This window comes from Dreissena polymorpha, chromosome 1, assembly GCF_020536995.1.
Source record: "Dreissena polymorpha isolate Duluth1 chromosome 1, UMN_Dpol_1.0, whole genome shotgun sequence".
NCBI classification, from domain to species: domain Eukaryota; kingdom Metazoa; phylum Mollusca; class Bivalvia; order Myida; family Dreissenidae; genus Dreissena; species Dreissena polymorpha.
In genome coordinates, this window is record NC_068355.1 from 46,718,190 (window position 1) to 46,740,007 (window position 21,818).

At 33.0% G+C, this 21,818-nt stretch overlaps 1 protein-coding gene and 2 long non-coding RNA genes across 4 annotated transcripts in view; 1 reads left to right on the forward strand and 2 right to left on the reverse strand.

Moving 5' to 3' along the window:
• Positions 1-354: 354 nt before the first annotated feature.
• Positions 355-21,818, forward strand: part of LOC127878979 (uncharacterized) — an 81,178-nt gene continuing 59,714 nt past the window's right edge. The window contains exons 1-3 of one of the 2 annotated variants that reach the window (XM_052425574.1): positions 355-463; positions 568-620; positions 8,086-8,440. In XM_052425574.1, the coding sequence (XP_052281534.1) occupies positions 8,375-8,440 (66 nt within the window). In that variant the 5' untranslated portion in view covers positions 355-463; positions 568-620; positions 8,086-8,374. Of the gene's footprint in view, positions 464-567; positions 621-2,391; positions 2,599-8,085; positions 8,441-21,818 lie in introns of those variants that run through there. The other variant, XM_052425581.1, reaches the window with a different exon arrangement.
• LOC127879032 (uncharacterized) lies at positions 1,898-2,584 on the reverse strand. The gene is made up of 2 exons (XR_008048890.1): positions 2,247-2,584; positions 1,898-2,005 (listed from the first exon to the last, which is right to left on the reverse strand). It is a non-coding gene; the product is annotated as an uncharacterized LOC127879032 (long non-coding RNA).
• Positions 12,117-16,096, reverse strand: LOC127879046 (uncharacterized). Its single transcript, XR_008048894.1, has 3 exons — positions 15,618-16,096; positions 14,510-14,678; positions 12,117-14,077 (listed from the first exon to the last, which is right to left on the reverse strand). It is a non-coding gene; the product is annotated as an uncharacterized LOC127879046 (long non-coding RNA).

Consider the following 21,818-nt stretch of genomic DNA (forward strand, 5'->3'; position numbering starts at 1 on the left):
TTTTTGAACTCATACAACATGCTATTTGAACAAATGTTTTGAGCGAGTTTTATGAAGATTGGAAACCAAAATGTTTGTTTTACTACAAATCACTCACATAAATCAGTCTTTACCAAATTGGAAAGCATTGTATTTAAAAACAATTTTGTTAAAACATAGGATCGAGCTGAATTAGCTTAATATACAAGTATCCAATATGTGTATAAACTTTGATACATCAATATAGTGCATCCTGTATAAACCATTTTATGCTAAAATATACGATGTAATGATGGACATTTATTTTCAATTACTTTTGCGAGAGCATGGACGTGCACAATCGAAGCCATTATCTCTTTTCTACACCCTTTTTCAGTTTGCGGAATGCCATTTAAAAGGTCAATCAAAGACATGGAAAGCATCACAAACCAGCATCTGGCTGATACAAGACTCTCTGTAGCTAAGAAGTTGCTGGCCTTAAAACGTAAGTATCGGTTTCCTTGCTAAATCAATATTCTATATTTTTTCAAATTTTTCTATAATTTATATACACATTCTATATATATATATATATCTATACAATTTCAGACTACCTTATGTGTCCAAAGTCTGCATTTACAGTGGATTAAGCGGATCAAAAGGTAACAATTATACATCCATGATATATATAATATATAATAACATTTAAATTTGTTGTTTTATGGCATATGCAATTGATTTAAAAGCGAATTTTTTTGCAAGACTATACATAAGGTAAACTGCCCACTGGCAGCCATGTTTTTTCAATGGAATGGAAGCACTTTTAAATTTGGTCTTGATATGATAAGAAAAAATGTTCTGAGCAAGTTTTAAGAAGATTGGACTAGGAATGTGACTTTTAGACTGTTTACAAACTTTTTCTGTTATTTGATTTAGTAACCAAGTTTTCAACCTCACAACCTTTTTATGTCCCCCACCACTATAGCGGGAGACATATTGTTTTTGCCCTGTCTGTTGGTTTGTTGCTTTGTGTGTTTGTTTGTTTGTTTGCGTCAAACTTTAACATTTGCCATAACTTTTGCAAAATTAAAGATAGCAACTTCATATTTGTCATGCATGCGTATCTCATGGAGTTGCACATTTTGAGTGGTGAAAGGTCAAGGTCATCCTTCAAGTTCAAATATATAGCTTCAAAGCGGCGCAGAAGGAGACATAGTGTTTCTGACAAACACATATCTTGTTGAACTAGTCTTAGATATCTTTGGGGAAATGTTCTGACCAAGTTTCATTAAGATTGGGCATTAAATAAAGACTTATGAGTATTCAAATGGTAAATGTTGACAATCGATGGCAAACAATCAATGACAAGGGACAGACATATTAAGGTAATCACAAAAGCTCACAATGAGTTGTTGTGCTCAGGTATACTAAACAACCGACAAAGGGTCATAATTCTGCCAAAACCTGCTGCAGCCTGAATGATCATCTAAAATTTAAGGTAATTCAGTTGGTAAACTATAATCTTGCCAGCAGTTAAAGAAGTTTAAGAGGAGTTGAAAACATGAAAATTGTGGGACTTAATCATATATTATTGAGTGGCAAAACAGAAAAAGGGTTGCAAATTCTCCCAAAAGATGTGCAACCAAAATTCCTTTTAGTATTTAAAAATATCTTCTTATACAGTCAAAGTTTTTGTGAGATCCACCCAGAAGCAATAAAAAAGTTGAAAAAAATGGGATAAAATATTCAATACAGAGGAAAAACAAACAAAGGGACATATTCTGCCAAAACTTTTCACAGCCAAACAGTCATTGAAATTGAGATTTAAATCTACAAGCAAGTCGGGCTAGAACTATGGGAATTTGAACAAGCCCGAGTCAGATTTTACTGGCCCAAACATTTTTGTTAAAAATGCAGATAAACATAACATAAAACATCCAAAGAAGCATTCATTTATTCAATCTTTAGAATACAATACAAATCTCTTATTAATTTCATCCTCATCCAAGTTAGCTTCCTCGTCATCTGAGTCAGCCTCTTTCGGATCCTGAAATGAGAAGAAATTAATTTCACACACAGATTTCAATCAAATCACAATTATAAATATATACATAAATTTTAGGAAAAATATTAGCAGAAAGTTATCCCATATATCCATGTGAAAGAGAGAGCAAACCTGAACCACCCGAAAATATATAAGCAATTAAGTGCCAGGTTATTCTACAAAAAGCCAGTTGACAAATGCGTCAATCACAGTTACCTCAGATTCGCATTCCTCAACGACGTACTTGATTGACAACTGTTTGGCCATTACTCTCTGTGTGCCGAACGCAACGCAAAACATTTATTTTACATAATAGTAATCCGGGAATCACAAAACCATGCGCTTTATGCGCAGTAATCCAATTATCGGCTGATTGCCCAGCACGTGTGTGCAGTGTGTTAAAACATAAGTGGCTGTTGATTTAAGCGGCTCAAAACTTTGTTTACAAATATTGAAAATGAAAGTGGAACTCGTTTTCTGTTTAATGAATTGTACAAGCACGTCAGGCTTGTAATATTGGATTTCCTACAAGCCTGAAAGAAAAAATACTAGTTTTTTGCTTTCGGACTAGTGCGAATTTCGACGACTGGCCAAAGGTCCTTTCTTTATGATCATTTTACATACCATAATTACTATATGTTTATGGGGACTGAAATATTTATTTTTTGTATCCCAAAAATTAGATACACAAAGTACAATAAAATTGAAGGTTACCAAAAATTAAGAGACACAAATGTACAGAGGTGATGATTCCTAGTTTAATATCATTTGTTGAATCATATTAGTTAATGATAGCGTCCATTTTTACGATCCCCGAAAAATTTAATGGAAATTTAGTTGCCAGTTTGTCCTTCCTTCCTTCCGTCACATTCCGTCACACTTTTGTTACAGTTTCTCATAGTGCCTGCAATATTTTACCGATCTCTTACATATTTGGCATGTAGGTACCTTGCATGGACTTCTACCTTTTGATGAGGTTTGAGGTCACTGGGGTCAAGGTCAAGGTCGCAGAGGCTAATAATAGATTTTCTCAAGGTCACACTTTGGTTACAGTTTCTCGTAGCGCCTTCAATATTTGACCGATCTCTTTTATATTTGGCATGTAGGTACCTTGCATGGTCCTCTACCTTTTGATGGGGTTTGAGATCACTGGGATCAAGGTCACCGAGGCTTATAATAGATTGGCTCCTTCAATTGGTTTTCTACTTTAGTAATGTTTGTGGTTTCTCAACTTCATTTCTTGACAACATTACACATGTACAGGTTAGTATATTATTTCTTACTCATAAATGTGTATATAGGTTACTGCGACATTTTTCTGGTGAACATTAAGGGAGCATCCATCGTTTTCAACGATACTTCCTGTTGTCAATACTGTTCACAATATTTTCCAAAGTACACATTTATTAATGAGTTTTACTTAATATTTTGCCAAGCCTGTATTTGCCCACATAGATCAAAGATAAGCATATTGTATACCGTGTAAAATGAAATCGTCATTAATGCAATATTAAATATTAGAGATTGTTCATGAATTGTTGTCTTTAGCAACTTCTTAAAACCTTGCAACTTGTGTTACATTTTTTTTTTAAGATTATCATCATTGGCATCTGACATCATCCTGTTATTCAATTTTCACAATGTCACTATATGTTATCTGGTGTAACCATTATCTTGTGTACATGGCTATTAGCCAATAACCCTTACGCAAATGTCCACTTGTTTGATGACCGTCATCCTGTTGTAAAAACTTATGTTCCATGTGTTTCTGGATTGAACGGAACAGTTTGGAATTTTGATAAAATAAGAGTGTAATATAAAATATCAGAAAATTTAGAGTTATTGATTATGGGTTAAAATCTGACCTCCGGCAATTTGAGTCACCAAAAATAGCTATATTGGCAAAAAATGAGGGCGTCCAAAAATTTAGAGGGTCTGAAATGTTTCAGATGAAAAGCAAGGTCATAAGAAGAAACATTTGTTGTAAAACCAAAAACTTCTAAGAAAAGTTTAGTCACTAAGGTTCCCATATGAGCAATATAGAGCCACGGGCTTTTTTGTACACTATGGAGTAATGTTACAGGGTAATATTACCTCCCTGTATGTTAGGTGAATTTCCTCCCTTTAAAATGTTATTTCACAGATTAAACATATATATACCGGTACTTATTTTTATATAATATTGATTTCTACAATACTATAATTATTGTCTTATGTTGTAACTATTATAAATATATAATATAGTTGTAATGAACTTACTTCAATTTGATAATGTGAGAATATGGTTCCCACAGTAATGGGCCAAACAACACCTAGATAATATTAAAGATATTACAAACATATAATATGCCAAAAGACAGCAAACCTTGAACGTGTTTTATAGCGAAACACAAGACCTAACTTTTTCTTGGTACATTTACTACGGTGTTGAGTAATGAAAAGTTCTAGGAAAGTTTGATCGCTGTCAAAATATTGGAGGTGATTGCTAAAATTGGGAATGAATTTTACTTTTACAAAGGGAACTGAGCTGCTGAATTTTTAGATTGAAAATTGTCTAATTACTTTCTAGCGTAACCATTCTTGGAAATATACTGTATGTGATATAAGAGCTTTAAAAAAAGTAAATATTGTTTAAATCTTAACTGCTTACGTACTGAAACAATTCCAAGTAAAGTCTAACTTCCCAAAATACTACTGAGCTATTGATATACATGTAATCCCAAATAGAATTGAAATTAAAAATTGAATAGCATTTTTCTGTATTTTATTGGCATATGAACTACTGGAAAATTAAACCTAATAGATGCATAAACACTAAAAATAAAGAGTTTTAAAATAAAATGTATTGGAAACAAAATTGAAACAAGGGCTGTTTGTAAAACATGCATGCCCCCCATATGGGCTGTCCGTTGTAGTGGCAGCCATTGTGTGAATACGTTTTTTGTCACTGTAACCTTGACCTTTGACCTAGTGACCTGAAAATCAATAGGGGTCATCTGTGAGTCATGATCAATGTACCTTTGAAGTGTCATGATCCTAGGCAAAAGGGTTCTTGAGTTATCATCCGAAAATCATTTTACTATTTCGGGTTACCGTGACCTTGACCTTTGACCTTGTGACCTCAAAATCATTAGGGGTCATCTGCGAGTCATGATCAATCTACATGTGAAGTTTCATGATCCTAGGCGTATGCATTCTTGAGTTATCATCCGAAAACCATTTTACTATTTCGGGTCACCGTGACCTTGACCTTTTACCTAGTGACTTCAAAATCATTAAGGGTCATCTGCGAGTCATGATCAATCTACCCATGAAGTTTCATGATCCTAGGCGTATGCATTCTTGAGTTATCATCCGGAAACCATTTTACTATTTCGGGTCACCGTGACCTTGACCTTTGACCTAGTGACCTCAAAATAAATACGGGTCATCTGCGAGTCATGATCAATCTACCCATGAAGTTTCATGATCCTAGGCGTATGCGTTCTTGAGTTATCATTCAAAAACCATTTTACTATTTCGGGTCACCGTGACCTTGACCTTTGACCTAGTGACCTCAAAAACAATAGGGTTCATCTGCGAGTCATGATCAATGTACCTATGAAGTTTCATGATCCTAGGCCCAAGCGTTTTTGAGTTAGCGTCTGACAACCACCTGGTGGACGGACCCACATACCGACAGACCGACATACCGACAGACCGACCGACATGAGCAAAGCAATATACCCCCTCTTCTTCGAAGGGGGGCATAATGAAATATTTTAAAGTATTGTCACAGAGTATAAATATTATTTTATTATAATTTGATTTTGATTGAGTGCATTATATATTCATACAATATCATAATTAGAGTTTTAAAGCGGGTATATACGATTTTGTCAAATATTTATGAATTTATATAAAATGTGTAAAAAATTATTATATATATCTATCAATATAAATTAATATAAAAGTTAAGAAGAACATGTGTCGAAAAATGCGAAATAAGCCAGATATTTAATTCTGAAATTTAAAACGGCTGTACTGCCGGATTCGCCAGCATGTATACCATACATGTACGATGTGAATCGTAACTTAGTTGAACGGTTTATTTGAATTCCCGCAACGATATCTATTCATACGACACACGAACACTAACTCCGATCATAATACAAAGACGAATGCTTCGGTTATTGTAGGAAAATATGTACGTCACAATCAACTCGGGGCGCTAATTTGTCTGCATTTTATGAAATTCGGCTTAAATGTATCATTTTTCCTTCCCATTTTATGTTATTGTAACATATTTTATCAATATATTACAATTAAACACATATAAAAAATCCTATATACCCGCTTTAAAGAGATTGAAGTGATTTCTGTGAATATGTTTGAGTATGATTTCTTTGTCTACTGAATGGCAGTAGTAGGTTACTTGGAACCACATGTTTAACTTGATATTGATTATATTGTGTAAGATATGGTCTTGGATGTAGAATTCACACTCAGGATGCAGACTGTATGCTTATCAGCTCTAGCTATAAATAAGGACTGTGACTAAAGTGTAAAGATTCTTAGACTAATTAATTACAGTCTTATAGAAGTAAGGAAGTAAGGTACTGTATGATCAGTGGATGAAAGATAGAGATGATTGGTCAGTGAGATGTGTGGGTGTGACTTGGTATTAGGGATCTGTATGATTGGTTGGTGAAAGATAGAGATGATTGGTCAGTGAGATGTGTGGGTGTGACTTGGTATTAGGGATGAAAGGGTTTCAAAAGAGTGAAAAGTGATTTTAAAAAAGGAAGTAAGAAGTCAGTAAAAAAAGATAGAAAGTCAGTAACAAGTAAGAGAGACAGTTGGAAATAGGTTAGAAATAAGTTGGATATAAGATCCGATAGGAATTTAATAGAGTTAGAAAGGAGTACTTAAGAATGCAATATAGGAGGATGGAATTTGTGGAGAAATTATGAGAACTATGAATGAATAAAAGTGTAAACGCAGCAAGCGAGTTGTGTTGTGCTATTAATAGCAAGGGCACAGTTTTACCTCGGTCCGGTTACATAATGGTGGAGAACTATTGTACTAATTAAAAAAAAATAAAGAAGACAAAATGAGGATGTGATCATTAAACAAGTGGACTTGCATTGTGCATGAATTTTTTTTTCTAAGAGTTCTAGATATTACAAAGCAAATGATTTGTCAGTGATCATAACATAATTGCAGGCAAGCACTCAAAATTTCAACATATAGTTTAGGAATTGGAATCTTACATAAAATGGAGGTTAGTATTCATTTTTTCAGACAATTTATAAGACTTGGTTTCATCATGTTTAATCTTCAGTACCGTGTATACCTTGAACATACATGTACAGTGCACCCAATTATATTATATCGGCCCAGCAGAAAGGTATATGAGCCCGACAACTTCAATTTGTTTCTTTTAATAATAGACGTATGTATTATTATAAATTAATAAATGCCTGTGTATTTTATATTTTTAAAGTTGGATGATCTGTTTACATCAATTATTTATGTAATTAACTATCAGGCATTTAATAAGCAGTAATTCCAAAACTGCAATTATTCTAAGTTTAAAGTTTCATGTTTAAAGCCATGTTTTTCAATGGATAGGAATCATTTTTGAACTCATACAAGTTGTTATTTGAACAAATGTTTTGAGCAAGTTTTATGAAGATTGGAAAACAAAATGCGGCCTCTAAAGTCATAACAATGTTTTTAGCTCACCTGAGCAAAATGAGGATGTGATCATTAAACAAGTGGACTTAATTGTTTACAGTAAAAAAATATATTAGTTTCAAAATGCCAAAAATGGACATTCCGTTACAAAAATTTGATCTCAAACATAATCCTGTTTTCTTTTTGTCAAAATTTAATAAAATACAGTGTAGCAGACATAAACAAATGGAATGAAGAACAAAAATGCTTACAGTTTTGATTAGCAATATCAAAGGAAGACGAGTCATGGTTCATGTCTTTAAAAGAAGACACAAGAAACAATTATGAGCTATTAAAGGATGTGTTTTTGTTAAGATTCGAAGAGCAAGAGTCGAAATTGTCATTGTTCGACAAATTTGTTTCAGGAAAGCAGGACAAACAGAATATAGTTACATATGTGGAGAAACTAGGTTCAAGCAATTGGCCAGAGGCTGGGAAGATCAGACAAAGAGGTCTTCAACCAAATCGTCCATGGACTGGATGATGATGTTAAGAAGCTTGTCTTCTTAAAAGACGTCACAAACGTTGCTGAGTATGTGAAACTTACAAAAATGGCGGAGGGTAGCAAAGCGTCAGGGAACCAGATGACAGCTTTCACCGAATATAATAGTCGAGGGACCGGAAGACAAGCAAAACCCATGTTTAAACAGGCTAATGACACACCTGGGCGGCGGCAACCACATGGGGGAAGAAGACCGGCGGGGCGATGTGAACGTTGTGGTATGTACAATCACTTATCTATTGATTGTAGGCATAAAGGTGCCAGATGTTTTAAATGCAATAGAATAGGTCATATAGCAAGAACACACAATGTAAGGTAATAGGGACGCGCGCCTGTCCCACACACTTTGGGGGATGGGCAAAAAGGGGATGAACATCATAACATTGGCAAATGTTCCACATTAGGGGAGGAAAGAAACTTAATTGATGTAAGACTTGGAGAATTTTAATGGCTGCATATCATAAAGGATATTTTGTGTACAAAGTATTTAGATACAAAAATTGTCAGGGTAAGACAATGTCACATTATGGAAAAATGCTGAGGAGAAACCAGAAAATAGTAGGAAAGATTTTCACATTAAGCACACATTTTCTGGTATGTGTTTGCAAACAACCAATTATAAAGTAAAATCAGCTAAAATAATGTACATGTACACAGATTCAATGTACAGTCCACTCTCGTTATCTCGACATCGGATATCTCGATATTCTCGATATGTCGAAGTAAGCTCAATGTCCCATTTTTTTTCCTTCTTTATCTATATAAATAAACATCGCTTATCTCGATTTTCGTTATGTCGAATAATTCGATATGTCGATATAAATTTTTGTCCCGAGTCCCGATTTAACATGTATTTACTGTGTTTTAAACCGAATTGTAGCACAGCCGACGCAATTTTTATTCTCAATGCCTTAATCGAAAAACAGCTGCATAATAAACATAAACTCTTTTGTTGCTATATCGATTACCGGAAAGCATATGACGTCATAAATAGGGGGCAGCTCTGGTACAAAATGATTCGATCAGGAGTTGATGGCAAGGTAATGGCTATTATTCGTTCGATGTACAATGAGGTGAAACTGCAAGTTAAACACATGAGTTCCCTTTCTGACTTATTTAGTAGCAACGTTGGACTATTGCAAGGGGAAATAACATCGCCGATCATGTTCTCACTTTTTGTGAATGATATAGAATTCAGTCTTCAAAACGGTTTAAACGCTGGTATAACACTTGATCAATTATCGGTTTATCTACTCCTATTTGCGGACGATGCAGTTATTTTCTCCGAAACCAAAGAAGGCTTACAGCAATCTTTAGACAACCTAGAAATTTATTGTAATAAGTGGAACTTAACTGTAAATATTGATAAAACAAAGATAATGGTTTTTCGAAAGGGTGGTGTCTTAAACAAAAATTATAAATGGACATTCAAAGGCAATGAAATTGAAATAGTTAGTAACTTTAACTATTTAGGTATCGTCTTATCTAGTGGCGGATCATACATACCAGCCACAAACACCTTGTATGGTAAAGCGTCAAGAGCAATGAATAGATTGTTTTCTATAACAAAAGAGATGGTAGTCCCAATAAATATCATGTTCAAGTTATTCGATTCATATGTTGCGTCAATTTTGAATTATAATTGTGAAGTATGGGGGTTTATAACTGCCGATAATATTGAACGTGTTCACAGAAAATTCTTTAAAAGATTATGAAATGTAAAGATGTCAACTAATTCATTGTCATTGTATGCGGAAGTCGGTCGTTTCCCTCTAATCATTGGACGCTATTTAAGAATTGTTAAATATTTTCTAAAACTGTATCAAACAAAACAAAGTAACTGTATTTTACACACTGTTATAAATATGCAAAGATCGGAAATTGTTCAAAGAAATAATACAGTGAATTGGTCATCAAAAGTGCGCGATATACTTAACCATTCAGGATTTGGAGATGTATGGTTATTCCCAGAATCTATTAATATCGACAAATTCATCCCTTTATTAAAAATAAGATTGCGAGATCAGTATGTAGCTGAATGGAGGACTAAAATTGATTCGTCAACATCGTTTTATATGTATACAGAATTGAAACCTGCATTCGAAAGGTCATCGTATTTAGATTTAATTGAAAACAAAAAACATAGAAGGATTATTGCCAAAATGCGTCTCTCATCTCATAAATTGTTAATTGAAACAGGCAGACATCATGATATTGACAGGAACGAAAGAATATGCCCCTTGTGTAGCTGTAACGATATCGAAGATGAGTACCATTTCATACTAATATGTCCGTTATACCTAGAAGAAAGAATCAAATATATCCCAGAATTCTATTACAAGCGACCTAGTATGTTCAAATTTATTAAACTCCTTAATAGTAGTAAGAAAACGACACTTAGAAAGTTAGCCATCTATTGTATATCATGTTTCAAAAAAAGAGATAACACTTTGTTTATTATCACATGAATGTTAAGAAGAACTATAGCTTATACTAACAATTGAGGGTACTTTGCTTGGTACATGTTGTTTGTTAACCATGGATGTATCAAATGTGGTTATGTTTTTATATGTATTCCATGTCACATTATAACTTGCAATTAGAGCACTCTCACTCTCCAGTGATGAGTGATTTATGAATTGATGAATGTAATTTATACAATGTTATTATTTATATTCATCACGCATGTCTGTAACATTATCATGTATTTGTATATGACGATAAGCTTGTTATGCTTAAGTCAAAATAAAAATTCTGTTCTGTTCTGTTCTGTTTATCTCGAAGTGCGAATAACTTTCCCAGTGTCGGCAAAAGGTGAGAAACTTTTTCTTTGATACTTCACCGTCCCGCTTCGCCCGGCTGCTCCCGATACTGTGCGGTAGAAAATCGATCCGTTAATTACATCAATGATCACACGTGTGTAATGTCGTTAGCAATTAAATCTTGATTAAGGCCTGTCACTTTAAGTGTCACTTGAACATCAATTAACTGCAATTAATACACAGCCTGCCGAAAGGCCGAAAGACTAATTGTTTTTAAAAACAACATTCCAAAATGCATTGAGTTATATTTTTGCGTATATACACCGTCGTTTACTCGACAGTTTAGAAAAATTATAACTGCATGTGTTCATGCAATTCTGTTATACTTAAAACGTCATTTTAAGCATTTAAATAGAAAAATTATTCGTGCCTCGTACAACGCGTATACATCAGGAAGAGAGTATTATGCCACACGGTGACGGCTTTAGTTAGATAACTTAGCAGGTATTAAGATGTTAAAAAACAAGGTAAATTTTCGTCTCATTTTTTCTTTGAAAACGCCTAATCGGATATCTCGAACTCTCGTTATCTCGATATTTTTTGTTGTTCCCGCCGACTTCGAGATAACGAGAGTGGACTGTAGTATGTTTTTACAATGTTAACTGATGTCAATGTAAGAAGTGTACTGGGGTGAACACTTCACCAATGAAGCAGGCACTTGAAGTAGAAAGACAATTCAAAAGTCAGTTACTTACCAAGTAAGCTACTTTACCATAGCAATTAACCTGTAATGTTGGGCTAAATGTCTAAGTTAAGTTTTATTATTATATTTCTATGTACTGTGTGTAAAATGGGTAATAACTTGACCTAATAGTTATGAGCATCTAGATATAAATTTTGGAGGAAAATTAAGTCCAAACAGTAAACAAAATAAGTAAGTCAAATTAACATAACATCTTCATAACGAAAATCTACAGTGTGTGACAACTGCATACTCATTTGTACATCTTCTTCCCAGCCAGCAAACCTATATCGGGCCGCCGTCGGCCCGATATAGTTTTTATATCGGGCCGATATCGTAAACGATGTTGGGCCGCAATCGGCTTGCCCATCAGCATTTGATCAGCCCGATAGCGGCAAAATTGTTTATCGGCCAGTTGTCAGCCCGATATCGGCAAAATGGCTTATCGGCCCGTCGTCGGTTTTATGTAACACCTTCAATAATACCACAAATACAGCACTTTGCCATGTATATAACAAACAACACTGATTTATCTTATAAACAATTACTTTGAAAAGGTATTATGTCATAATTACATTAAAACAACTATTTTAAGCTTCAAATAATACATGTACATGTAGATACAAAAAGTTTAAAAAATCAACACATAAGATACTTGTATATAGGAAAAAAGGCGATATGGCCATGATTTACCAGAACACATGTTACACAGAAATAAATAATCGGCTAATGGTGCGGCATGTTATGTAATATTATACATCTTGCATGTGCTGGCCATGAATACAACACAAATGTGAACGACAATTTCAGACAAAATGATTTTGACATGGGAAAACATGGGAAAAAACAAATCCTACATTTATTTATATTAAACCAAAGTTATAAAGCCCTTTTAGAGAAAAATTAGAATGCTAAATTTATAACATGAATTATGTCAGAAAAACATGTAAATTTAATTCCTAACTAAAGTAGCACTAATTGTATGTAGAAGTCATATATTCAGTTAAAAACTTAAATGAATACAAAAAAGAGCAAACGTTCAAAAATGTTTAAATCTAACTTATTTAATCACAGTTTGTTTTAAGATTCTGAGTACGTTACATTGGAGACGACCAAAATAAACTAAATTAAAAAAAGACTTCAATTTTCCTTTGTTCAGCATATGTTTTGCATTATTCATAACATTACCCCAAAAGGCATACAGGGTGCTGCTAAATAGGAGCAGGCTTAACATTTTGACAAGACATACATGATCTTCTAGATCTTTCCCTTTAAAATGAAATCTATAGACATTTGGTTTTTACATACATTAACAAAAAACAAAACGAAAAATTAATCCAACAAATATAGTATTTACATATATTGAATTATTCATTAATTGTAATTTATCAACATTTGGTATTTATATACACTAACAATAAACACAAATAGAATAAACACAACAAATATAGTAATCAATTTTCTTTTTTTAGTACATATTTTGCATTATTCATTAAATGTTAGTATTGACATTTGGCATTTATATACATTTCCATTAATTTACATATTATTTAAATGCATATAAAACAGTTGTATCATGTTTGTGCAGTTTTTACATTTGCATATGTGAAATTAAAAGTTTGCCCTCTTACCAATTAAACCTTTATTTACAAAATAATACATTTAGTTATTAATTTCATCCTTATTCTGAATTTAGAGGAACTATGACAAAAAATAAGTATGATTCAAATTTAAAATACGGAATATATATTGTTAATTATGTTCGCATTACAGATTACATCTACAATAGCTGATTTTGGGCCTAATACTTTCACTCGATTTTCTTTCACCTTATGTCTAGGAACATAAATTGGCTTATTGTGAAAATTTATTTTAATTGTATAGTCATAAGTACGGTTATACAGAATAATCACAATAATGATGTCAAAATGTCATCATTAAAATGGTCAAACAAACAAAAATAATTTATAACATGAATTGTATCTTAATATGCTTAAATAAATTTAAAAAATATATACTCAATTTACACCTTTATATGTTTATATTTAAGGGTGTATCGATACACCCCCATATCAAAGTTCCATACATACAGTTATTTCACAAATCTTCTGATTGAGAAAACACATTTTAATTTTCGTATTAATTCTGCAGTAAAGGGTTAAGTGCTGTATATAGTTGCTTCAGGCAAATTCAATAACAGTCAATCTTGGTAGTCAGGAGCTGGAGCTGGTAATTAAAATTTACCCTTTTTTTTCGCCCGCCATCCCGGTCACTGGCATTGTGCAGCTAATCTTTTATAAAGTACTCCAATTTATTATTTGTTGTGTGTGGAAAATTTCTTCTCACAGATCCTAAAAAAGTGAAAACATTTGTATGCTTATAGTTAATGTTTAAAAATATGTTTAACCTAAAATATTCAAACTTGAAACTTGTATACCGATTTATTTAATAAATTTTTCAATTAAGCTATAATACATTACATGTTAAAACAATGCATGCTTACTGTCATAGATTCTTTACAAGCATCAGAATTACAAATTGATCAAACAATACTTTTTAAATCACTTCATAACAACAAATGTAAGACTTTGATCTTAATAGTTCTGAAATTTAAAGTTATTTATACATAAAACCTTTAAGATTGGGATTATGGAAGTTTAAATTTTACACTTCCATAGTTGCAAATTTGAAGTCCTACGACAACACGTGTTATACAAATATATATGAGTCTTTTATTAACATAATTTGCACAACTGCTTTTTAACTGTGATAGAAAAACTTACTTTGAATGACAGAACACAGTTTCAGGGATTGAAAGGCCATCTTGTCACGCCCTGTCCAATTAAACTGGACAGCCAGTTGGTTGTCAAGGACTTCTGCCATAAGACTCTTGATCATTATTTTTAACGATGAGCCTCATATATTGGCAAGGTATATATATATATAGTCTACCTAAAAGGTCAAAACATACAGAGTTTTCAAATATGTTATATGTAGGGCTGTCACGATTCACCGGTATATCGGTATATCGCGGTGCATGTCGTGAAAAAAATCGCACCGCGGTACGGCGTTGCCGCACCGGTTTTATAATATTATTATATAAGCAGAGATATAAATACATTACATAATTATTTTGATATAAATATCGTTTGGAAAAATGTAGAAGCCATTTAAAAGGGCTAAATAAATAATCCGTTAATATCCAGGTCAAGCAAGCGCTTCCACTTGTAGATGTTTAACTTTCACGTTTAAAATACGGCGATGTATGGGTCCGTACCTTTTTTGGAATTAGGGACAGATTTCTTATTTTCTTTCTTTAGTATATCGATCGTTCAAAGCATGGCACTTCCGAATCATGTTATCTTAAGATTCTGAATAAGTCGAGGAAGAGTCAGAACGCTACGGATTTTCAATACTGGGCCCGCTGACTCCGCATTTTGAACATGCCCTTGAAGCGTTCGATTTACACAGATCGTAGTCACAGCTATTGTAAACAACATGGCGGACATTTTAAAAAAAGACGCGAACAATAACAATGACTACTTCTATCAAGTTTATTACAGTTTCTTTTACAGTTTCTAGTCATACTATGATACCAGTGTTTTCTGATTATTGAGTTTAATAAAGTTTGTAAAACTTGTTATTCTGCTGTTTTCTTCACAGATACATATTCTGTAAAATATCGCGGTATGAATCGCGATACAGTGTTGCCGTACCACGATATACAGCGGTACGCTCACGGCGTATCGTGACAGCCCTAGTTATATGGTAGAATTTGCATATAATCTTAATATTAAAGAAAAATACTAAGATGATTTACCAAGGACTAAACACAATACTACTAGAAATAAATACAAATACTAGCGTAAAAAAATATAAGATAGTACACACCATGACTCGCATTGTTGTGTGATCTCGAAGCTTCTCTTCCAATGCATGCATTGCCTCCACATTCGCAACTGGGAGGGTGACACCGTCTGGCAGATCAGCACTTCCGACAGGTCCACTTTGCCTCTGCATCAGCGTAGCCAACATTATCTTAATCTCCCGCTGCTCCTGCTTTATTTCCTCAAGGGAATGGAGGATAGCAATATCCCTGCCTGTAAAAAGGTTTATAGGCATATCATTTTTGAAGATTAACCCTTATAGTCCCCTTCTGGTTTCACCGGAGGGGACTTATGGTTTGAGCTCTGTGTGTCCGTCAGTCCGTGAGTCTATCACACTTTTCTGGATCCTGTGATAACTTTTAAAGTTCTTAATATTTTTCATGAAACTTGTAACATGGATAGATGGCAATATGGACATTATGCATGTCTTTTCATTTTGTTCCTACGCCTATTGCAACCACACAAAAAAATTCTGACAATGGTGGAGCCTGTAGGGGACATATATTGCTTGGCAATAGTCTTGTTAATTCATGTTTTATTACAAAAAATATTTTTACTGCATTTTTCACCAATTAATTTTACAGAAAAGAAATTATATAATAACTAAAATATAACTCTCTGATTATACTCCTTTAATTGACGTTTCGGCATAATGCCTTTATCAAAACATTGGAAATTATATGTTAACTACATTTTTACGTCTTTTGACTGCACAATTTAAATAACAAAGAAAACTGTTTTTAAACGTCAAATGACGTTGTACATGATGACGTCATAAATGGCGTTATATAAAATGGCGCCAAAAAAATGTAAAAATTCGCCAAAAATGAAATGACGTTAAACACTTACATATTGTATCTTAATCCTATGTTAAATGTGTGCTTTATATATTTAATAAATTGATATTTTACAATAAAACAATCATCATCATATGTAATTATAATCTACCTTAACTTATTATCATAAATTAAATAGGGTAAACTTATTTAATGACTCTAATTATTTCAATCCATATCTATGTATAATATTCTAATGATATTTGATTAAATAATCATATATACTTGCTATTCTATATATCATATACACATTATGGACAAGATAAATTGCATAAAGTACTATTATTTTTACATTCATTTATGTTGATGATTAATATAAAATGTTTTTCACATATATTTTTTACAAGATAGTTTCCCGTAGCAGGACATCAAGTTGATTTTTTGTATTTAGTCCATTTGGTGATTGCGTTTGAAACTTCTTTATAAATTCCAATTCTTTAATAAGTCTGTAATAATGGGAACTGAATAATGAGGCTGACGTGCGACTACGAAGAGAAAAACCAATCTCAGAACATTTCAATGGTGCTGGCCACAGAGTGCAGGATATGGGTGTATCAGTGTTAACACAAATAAGAGACAGTTCCCATTATTACAGACTTTATCATATCTGGTGCATGAATCAGATAAGCATTTATTTTTTATTTTAATGAAATTAAATCCAGTCACATAAGTAAATCCAATTCGCAGTGAATATTAAGTCCAGTCACACATTGAATAAAAAAAAATGATGTACATTATTTACAAATAAAACACACACACACACAAATGATTGAATAAAATAAAATGATGTACATTATTTACAAATAAAACACACACACACACAAATGAATCCACATTAAACAAATTAAATTGTTTATCATTGGCACGTCGCGTCGCGTCGCTCTACCCGGACATCACGGTGGGAATTCATCCATCATGCCTACCCACTCATTGTCAACAAATTGTGGCCTGACCATGGTGGACCCTCCAGGGGCGACTTACCCCCGACTGCCTCGTCTGGGGCGGCAGAGGCGGACCTGATACACAGGCGAAATTGAATCATTTTTTTTTTAAGTTTTCATGGTGGTTTCTGCGATGTTTATTAGAAAGGTTTCGTCTTCTTTTTTTGAGTTTAGATATGTGTTAAAAAGTTCTTGCTGATATTGGAGTGTTTTTGTCATTGCATCCAGAATTTCATCATTTCTGTCCGTAATCAATGCTTCTAATTTATTGGTAGTTTCCGTAATGGTCTTTTCTAATTTTTGTATTTTTGCGCAACAGCAGCCCTCCACTTTTTCATCTTGCAGAGGTGTATTGGCGCGCCTACGTAAGTTTGGCGGGGCTGGAACACTAGTACATGAGACAGACTAGTGGATTGACTGGATAAAAGGTATGGCGATGCCGTGAGTTGACCTCCAGTGTTCCACGTCATGTATGGTAATGCGGATGTATACAATCCAGCGTTATACGGCGAAGTACTTGTAGTAATTGAGGTGTTTTCATTTTCTGAGCATATGCTTTCCAGCAAGTTATTTTCATGATGAGAATTGACGTTCTCTGGCGATGGCGTTAGTTCAACTTGAACCTTTACCTTCTGTTTATCTTCTGTGAATGTAGTAGAAGTTAGATTTCCTTGATGGTGTTCCATGTTAAGCTTATCCTCTATGCTGGAAACTATGTCCATACACTCAAAGTTTGTTTCACTGGGAGAATTAATTAAATATTTTATTTCTTTTTCAGTAAATTGTGCACTGTTTATTCCAAAATGTTTATTGTCTTGTTCATTAAAGTAATTCTGTCTTTTAATTTTTATGTCAAAACTGGCAGCTACTGCTTGTCTTTTATGTCTTTCAGAAAATGTATGTTGAAGAAGTTTAAGTTTTGTTTCAAATTTTACTTCACAAGTAACACAGCAATAAAATCCAACCCAGCAAACATTTCAAATCGGTCAGATATCGGCCCGATATTTATTTCAATATCGGCCCGACATCGGTAATTACATATTGACAAATTTAAAGTCCATGCTGTAATTTCGAACTAAAAATTAACCGAATATTCGCATTAAAAAAATATGTTTAATTTTCAAATTTTAATAGGTATTTTGAATTAAAAATCACTATTTTGGGAAAAAAATCATAGCCAGAGAATTCAGAAGTTAATAAAATCAATAGTGCTGAGTTTGATTTCATTAGAGTGTGATTTGTGCTTAACCAAGCGTGACCCCAGAGATAATCTCTCACAGCATGTTACTATCGTCTGCAACAAAAGACTAATTAGTGATCTGATAACAAACCATGCCCTTGGGGCTTGTTTGTTCACAATGTGTTGACTTAATATGCCCTAGGCAGTCATGTACCGGAAAGGTGTTATCTGTGTATTCATGTCGATGTTTCTGGCGATTTATACAGCCTGAAAACAGGAACTTAAGAGACCAAAAGGGCTTTAAACTGAAAAATAGAGGGGCGCTTTTTAAGAGGGCAAATTTTAGAGGGGTGCTGCGCCCCTCTATTTATTGCTAGCTGGAGCACTGAATTAAGACTAGTCAGCAAAATACAACATAGTAGTCATATGATACACACAAAATTGTAACAAGTAAGACTAGTCAGCAAAATACAACATAGTAGTCATACAATACAAAATAAAAAGTAACAAGTAAGACTAGTCAGCAAAATACAACACAGTAGTAATACGATACACAAAAAATAGTAACAAGTAAGACTTGTCAGCAAAATACAACATAGGAGTCATACGATACACAATAAATAGTAACAAGTAAGACTAGTCAGCAAAATACAACATAGGAGTCATATGATTCACAAAAATAGTAACAAGTAAGACTAGTCAGCAAAATACAACATAGAAGTCATATGATACACAAAAAATAGTAACAAGTAAGACTAGTCAGCAAAATACAACATAGTAGTCATATGATAAACACAAAATTGTAACAAGTAAGACTAGTCAGCAAAATACAACATAGTAGTCATACGATACACAAAAAATTGTAACAAGTAAGACTAGTCGGCAAAATACAACATAGGAGTCATATGATACACAAAAAATAGTAACAAGTAAGACTAGTCATCAAAATACAACATAGTAGTCATATGATACACAAAAAATAGTAACAAGTAAGACTAGTCAGCAACATACAACCAAGTAGTCATACGATACACAAAAAATAGTAACAAGTAAGACTAGTCAGCAAAATACAACAATGAAGTCATACGATACACAATCAATAGTAACAAGACTAGTCAGCAAAATACAGCATAGTAGTCATACAATACACACAAAATTGTAACAAGTAAATTCAGCAAATTTCTATCCAGCAACAAAAAAAACAACAACATAGTATTGGTACTTTTAACCATTCCCCAGTCCCTGTCTGGCCTCAATTATTTGTAATTGTTGTTGGTATTGTTAAGGGCCTACCATTTAACCAGTTCCTTAAATAAATGAAAGAAAAATTTCCTTTAAACAAAGTTTTATTTTAACATTCTATTAAAAAAAACTGGAACAATGAAAGTATTTGTTAATAATATTACTAACTTAACTTAACTGAAAATGTAAAACATTATACTTATGTATTACTCATTCCAACATTTTTATTATAATGGTGTAAAACATATTTATATATACCTTAACTAACAAATGTAAAACAAATTATGTAAAAAGTCTATACATGTATAATTCTACTGGTATTAACTAACATTTTTAAACAAACTGTTTAATGACAAATTGACTGAGTTTTCTTTAAAAAACAAAACAAATTAAAATGATTATAACACAAATATATTGAAAAGTAACACATACATAATTTAAGCTATTTAGGTAATAAAGGCTAAAAAAATAATAATAAAAACACTGCTTCCATCATTATGCATAAAAGTTGTGTAAAATAAGTAATTACAAGTTCAAAGAGACCTTTACATAATAAATGATTCCAGTAGAAGACTTAATTCACAGTTTAAACAGACGAGTTATAATAAATTGCGACGCTTCATCACGTTTCTTGTCCGCCCTTGCTTTTCTGCCACCGTCACGATCAGAGGCTGATTGAAACCATTATCTGCACTCAATTTCAACTTCTGCAGCATTTCAAGGAACCCATGACAGCTTCTGAAAATGGTTATGCAATGTAGGCTCATATTACTAGGATATTCATTCGATGTTCAAACAGGGTTGCAAGAATTAACCATACTGGGCAGTTTTAACCAATGACATTTCTTAACACTTTTTACATTAATTACAAATAGTCTATTTCTGAAAAAAAGGAAACAAGCCTGTTGTTATTTTGTATATATAATTTTATATTATAAATATTTTGAACTGTGACCAAGTCTTTTTACACATACTATGACAACATACTGTGCACAGCAACAGACAATCGAAGTTCTCCAAAAGCTGCCTTTCATTTCTTTCCATGCCTGTTATTCTGCTTGGCGACCACATTTGACATGCAATGAAATAAAACAAACATTAGAAAGTCGCGAAAACATGTGACATTTAATGACAGATAACAATTTCGGAAAAAAAGCTTCAACAAACATTGTCAAATCTTGTGGATAAACAATTAAAATTGATTCCTAACCTGAATAGCTAAAAATGTTCAGGGCAGAGCGTTTTTACCTTAATAATTTCGAAATAATTCAATACAGCTATATCCCGCCTGGATCTTCACTGCAAATTTAAAATGCCAAGGGAAACAACCGCGGTAATTTCTTTTGACAACTGTTACTCTACCTGGACACACCATTACATTTTTATTTTATACAAAGTATCATTCACGCTTTTTAATTAAAACAGATGTATACAATTAATTTTAATGCAACAAGTAATTAGAACGAAAATAATCAAAGTAACATTTTCTCTTGAGTGTTAATTATGATATCGGGCCTATGTTGGGCCGACATTATACTTTAAACTGTCAAGTTATAAGTATGTTTATTACAACGGGCCGACATCGGGACGACATTGTCCTATAAATATCAATTTTATAATATGCTTCCTATTTAAACGTTATTAAACCAGATAGATTCACTAACATTGAACATTACAAAAAGGGTCTCCTGCAGATATTCCGTCATTTAGCCAATATCGGGCCGATATGGGCATGTTTGTTGGGAAAAAAGTACGGTAAATAATTCAAATAGTGTCTCCTCAACTTTTGTACTGTTCTGAATAAATTTTTACAATTATTACATTGTTTCATTTCAATAAATCCAATTTTGTTAAGAAGTTTCTGATAAAGTATAGGTATGAGTGCTGTTAGTTAACTGAAGAATGAAAGTCTAATCTTATTCCTTGAATTCATACACAAGAGTAAACCTGAAGGTCCATAAAAATATTAGTCATGGTTAATCTTTTATGCATTCTGTTTCTTGACA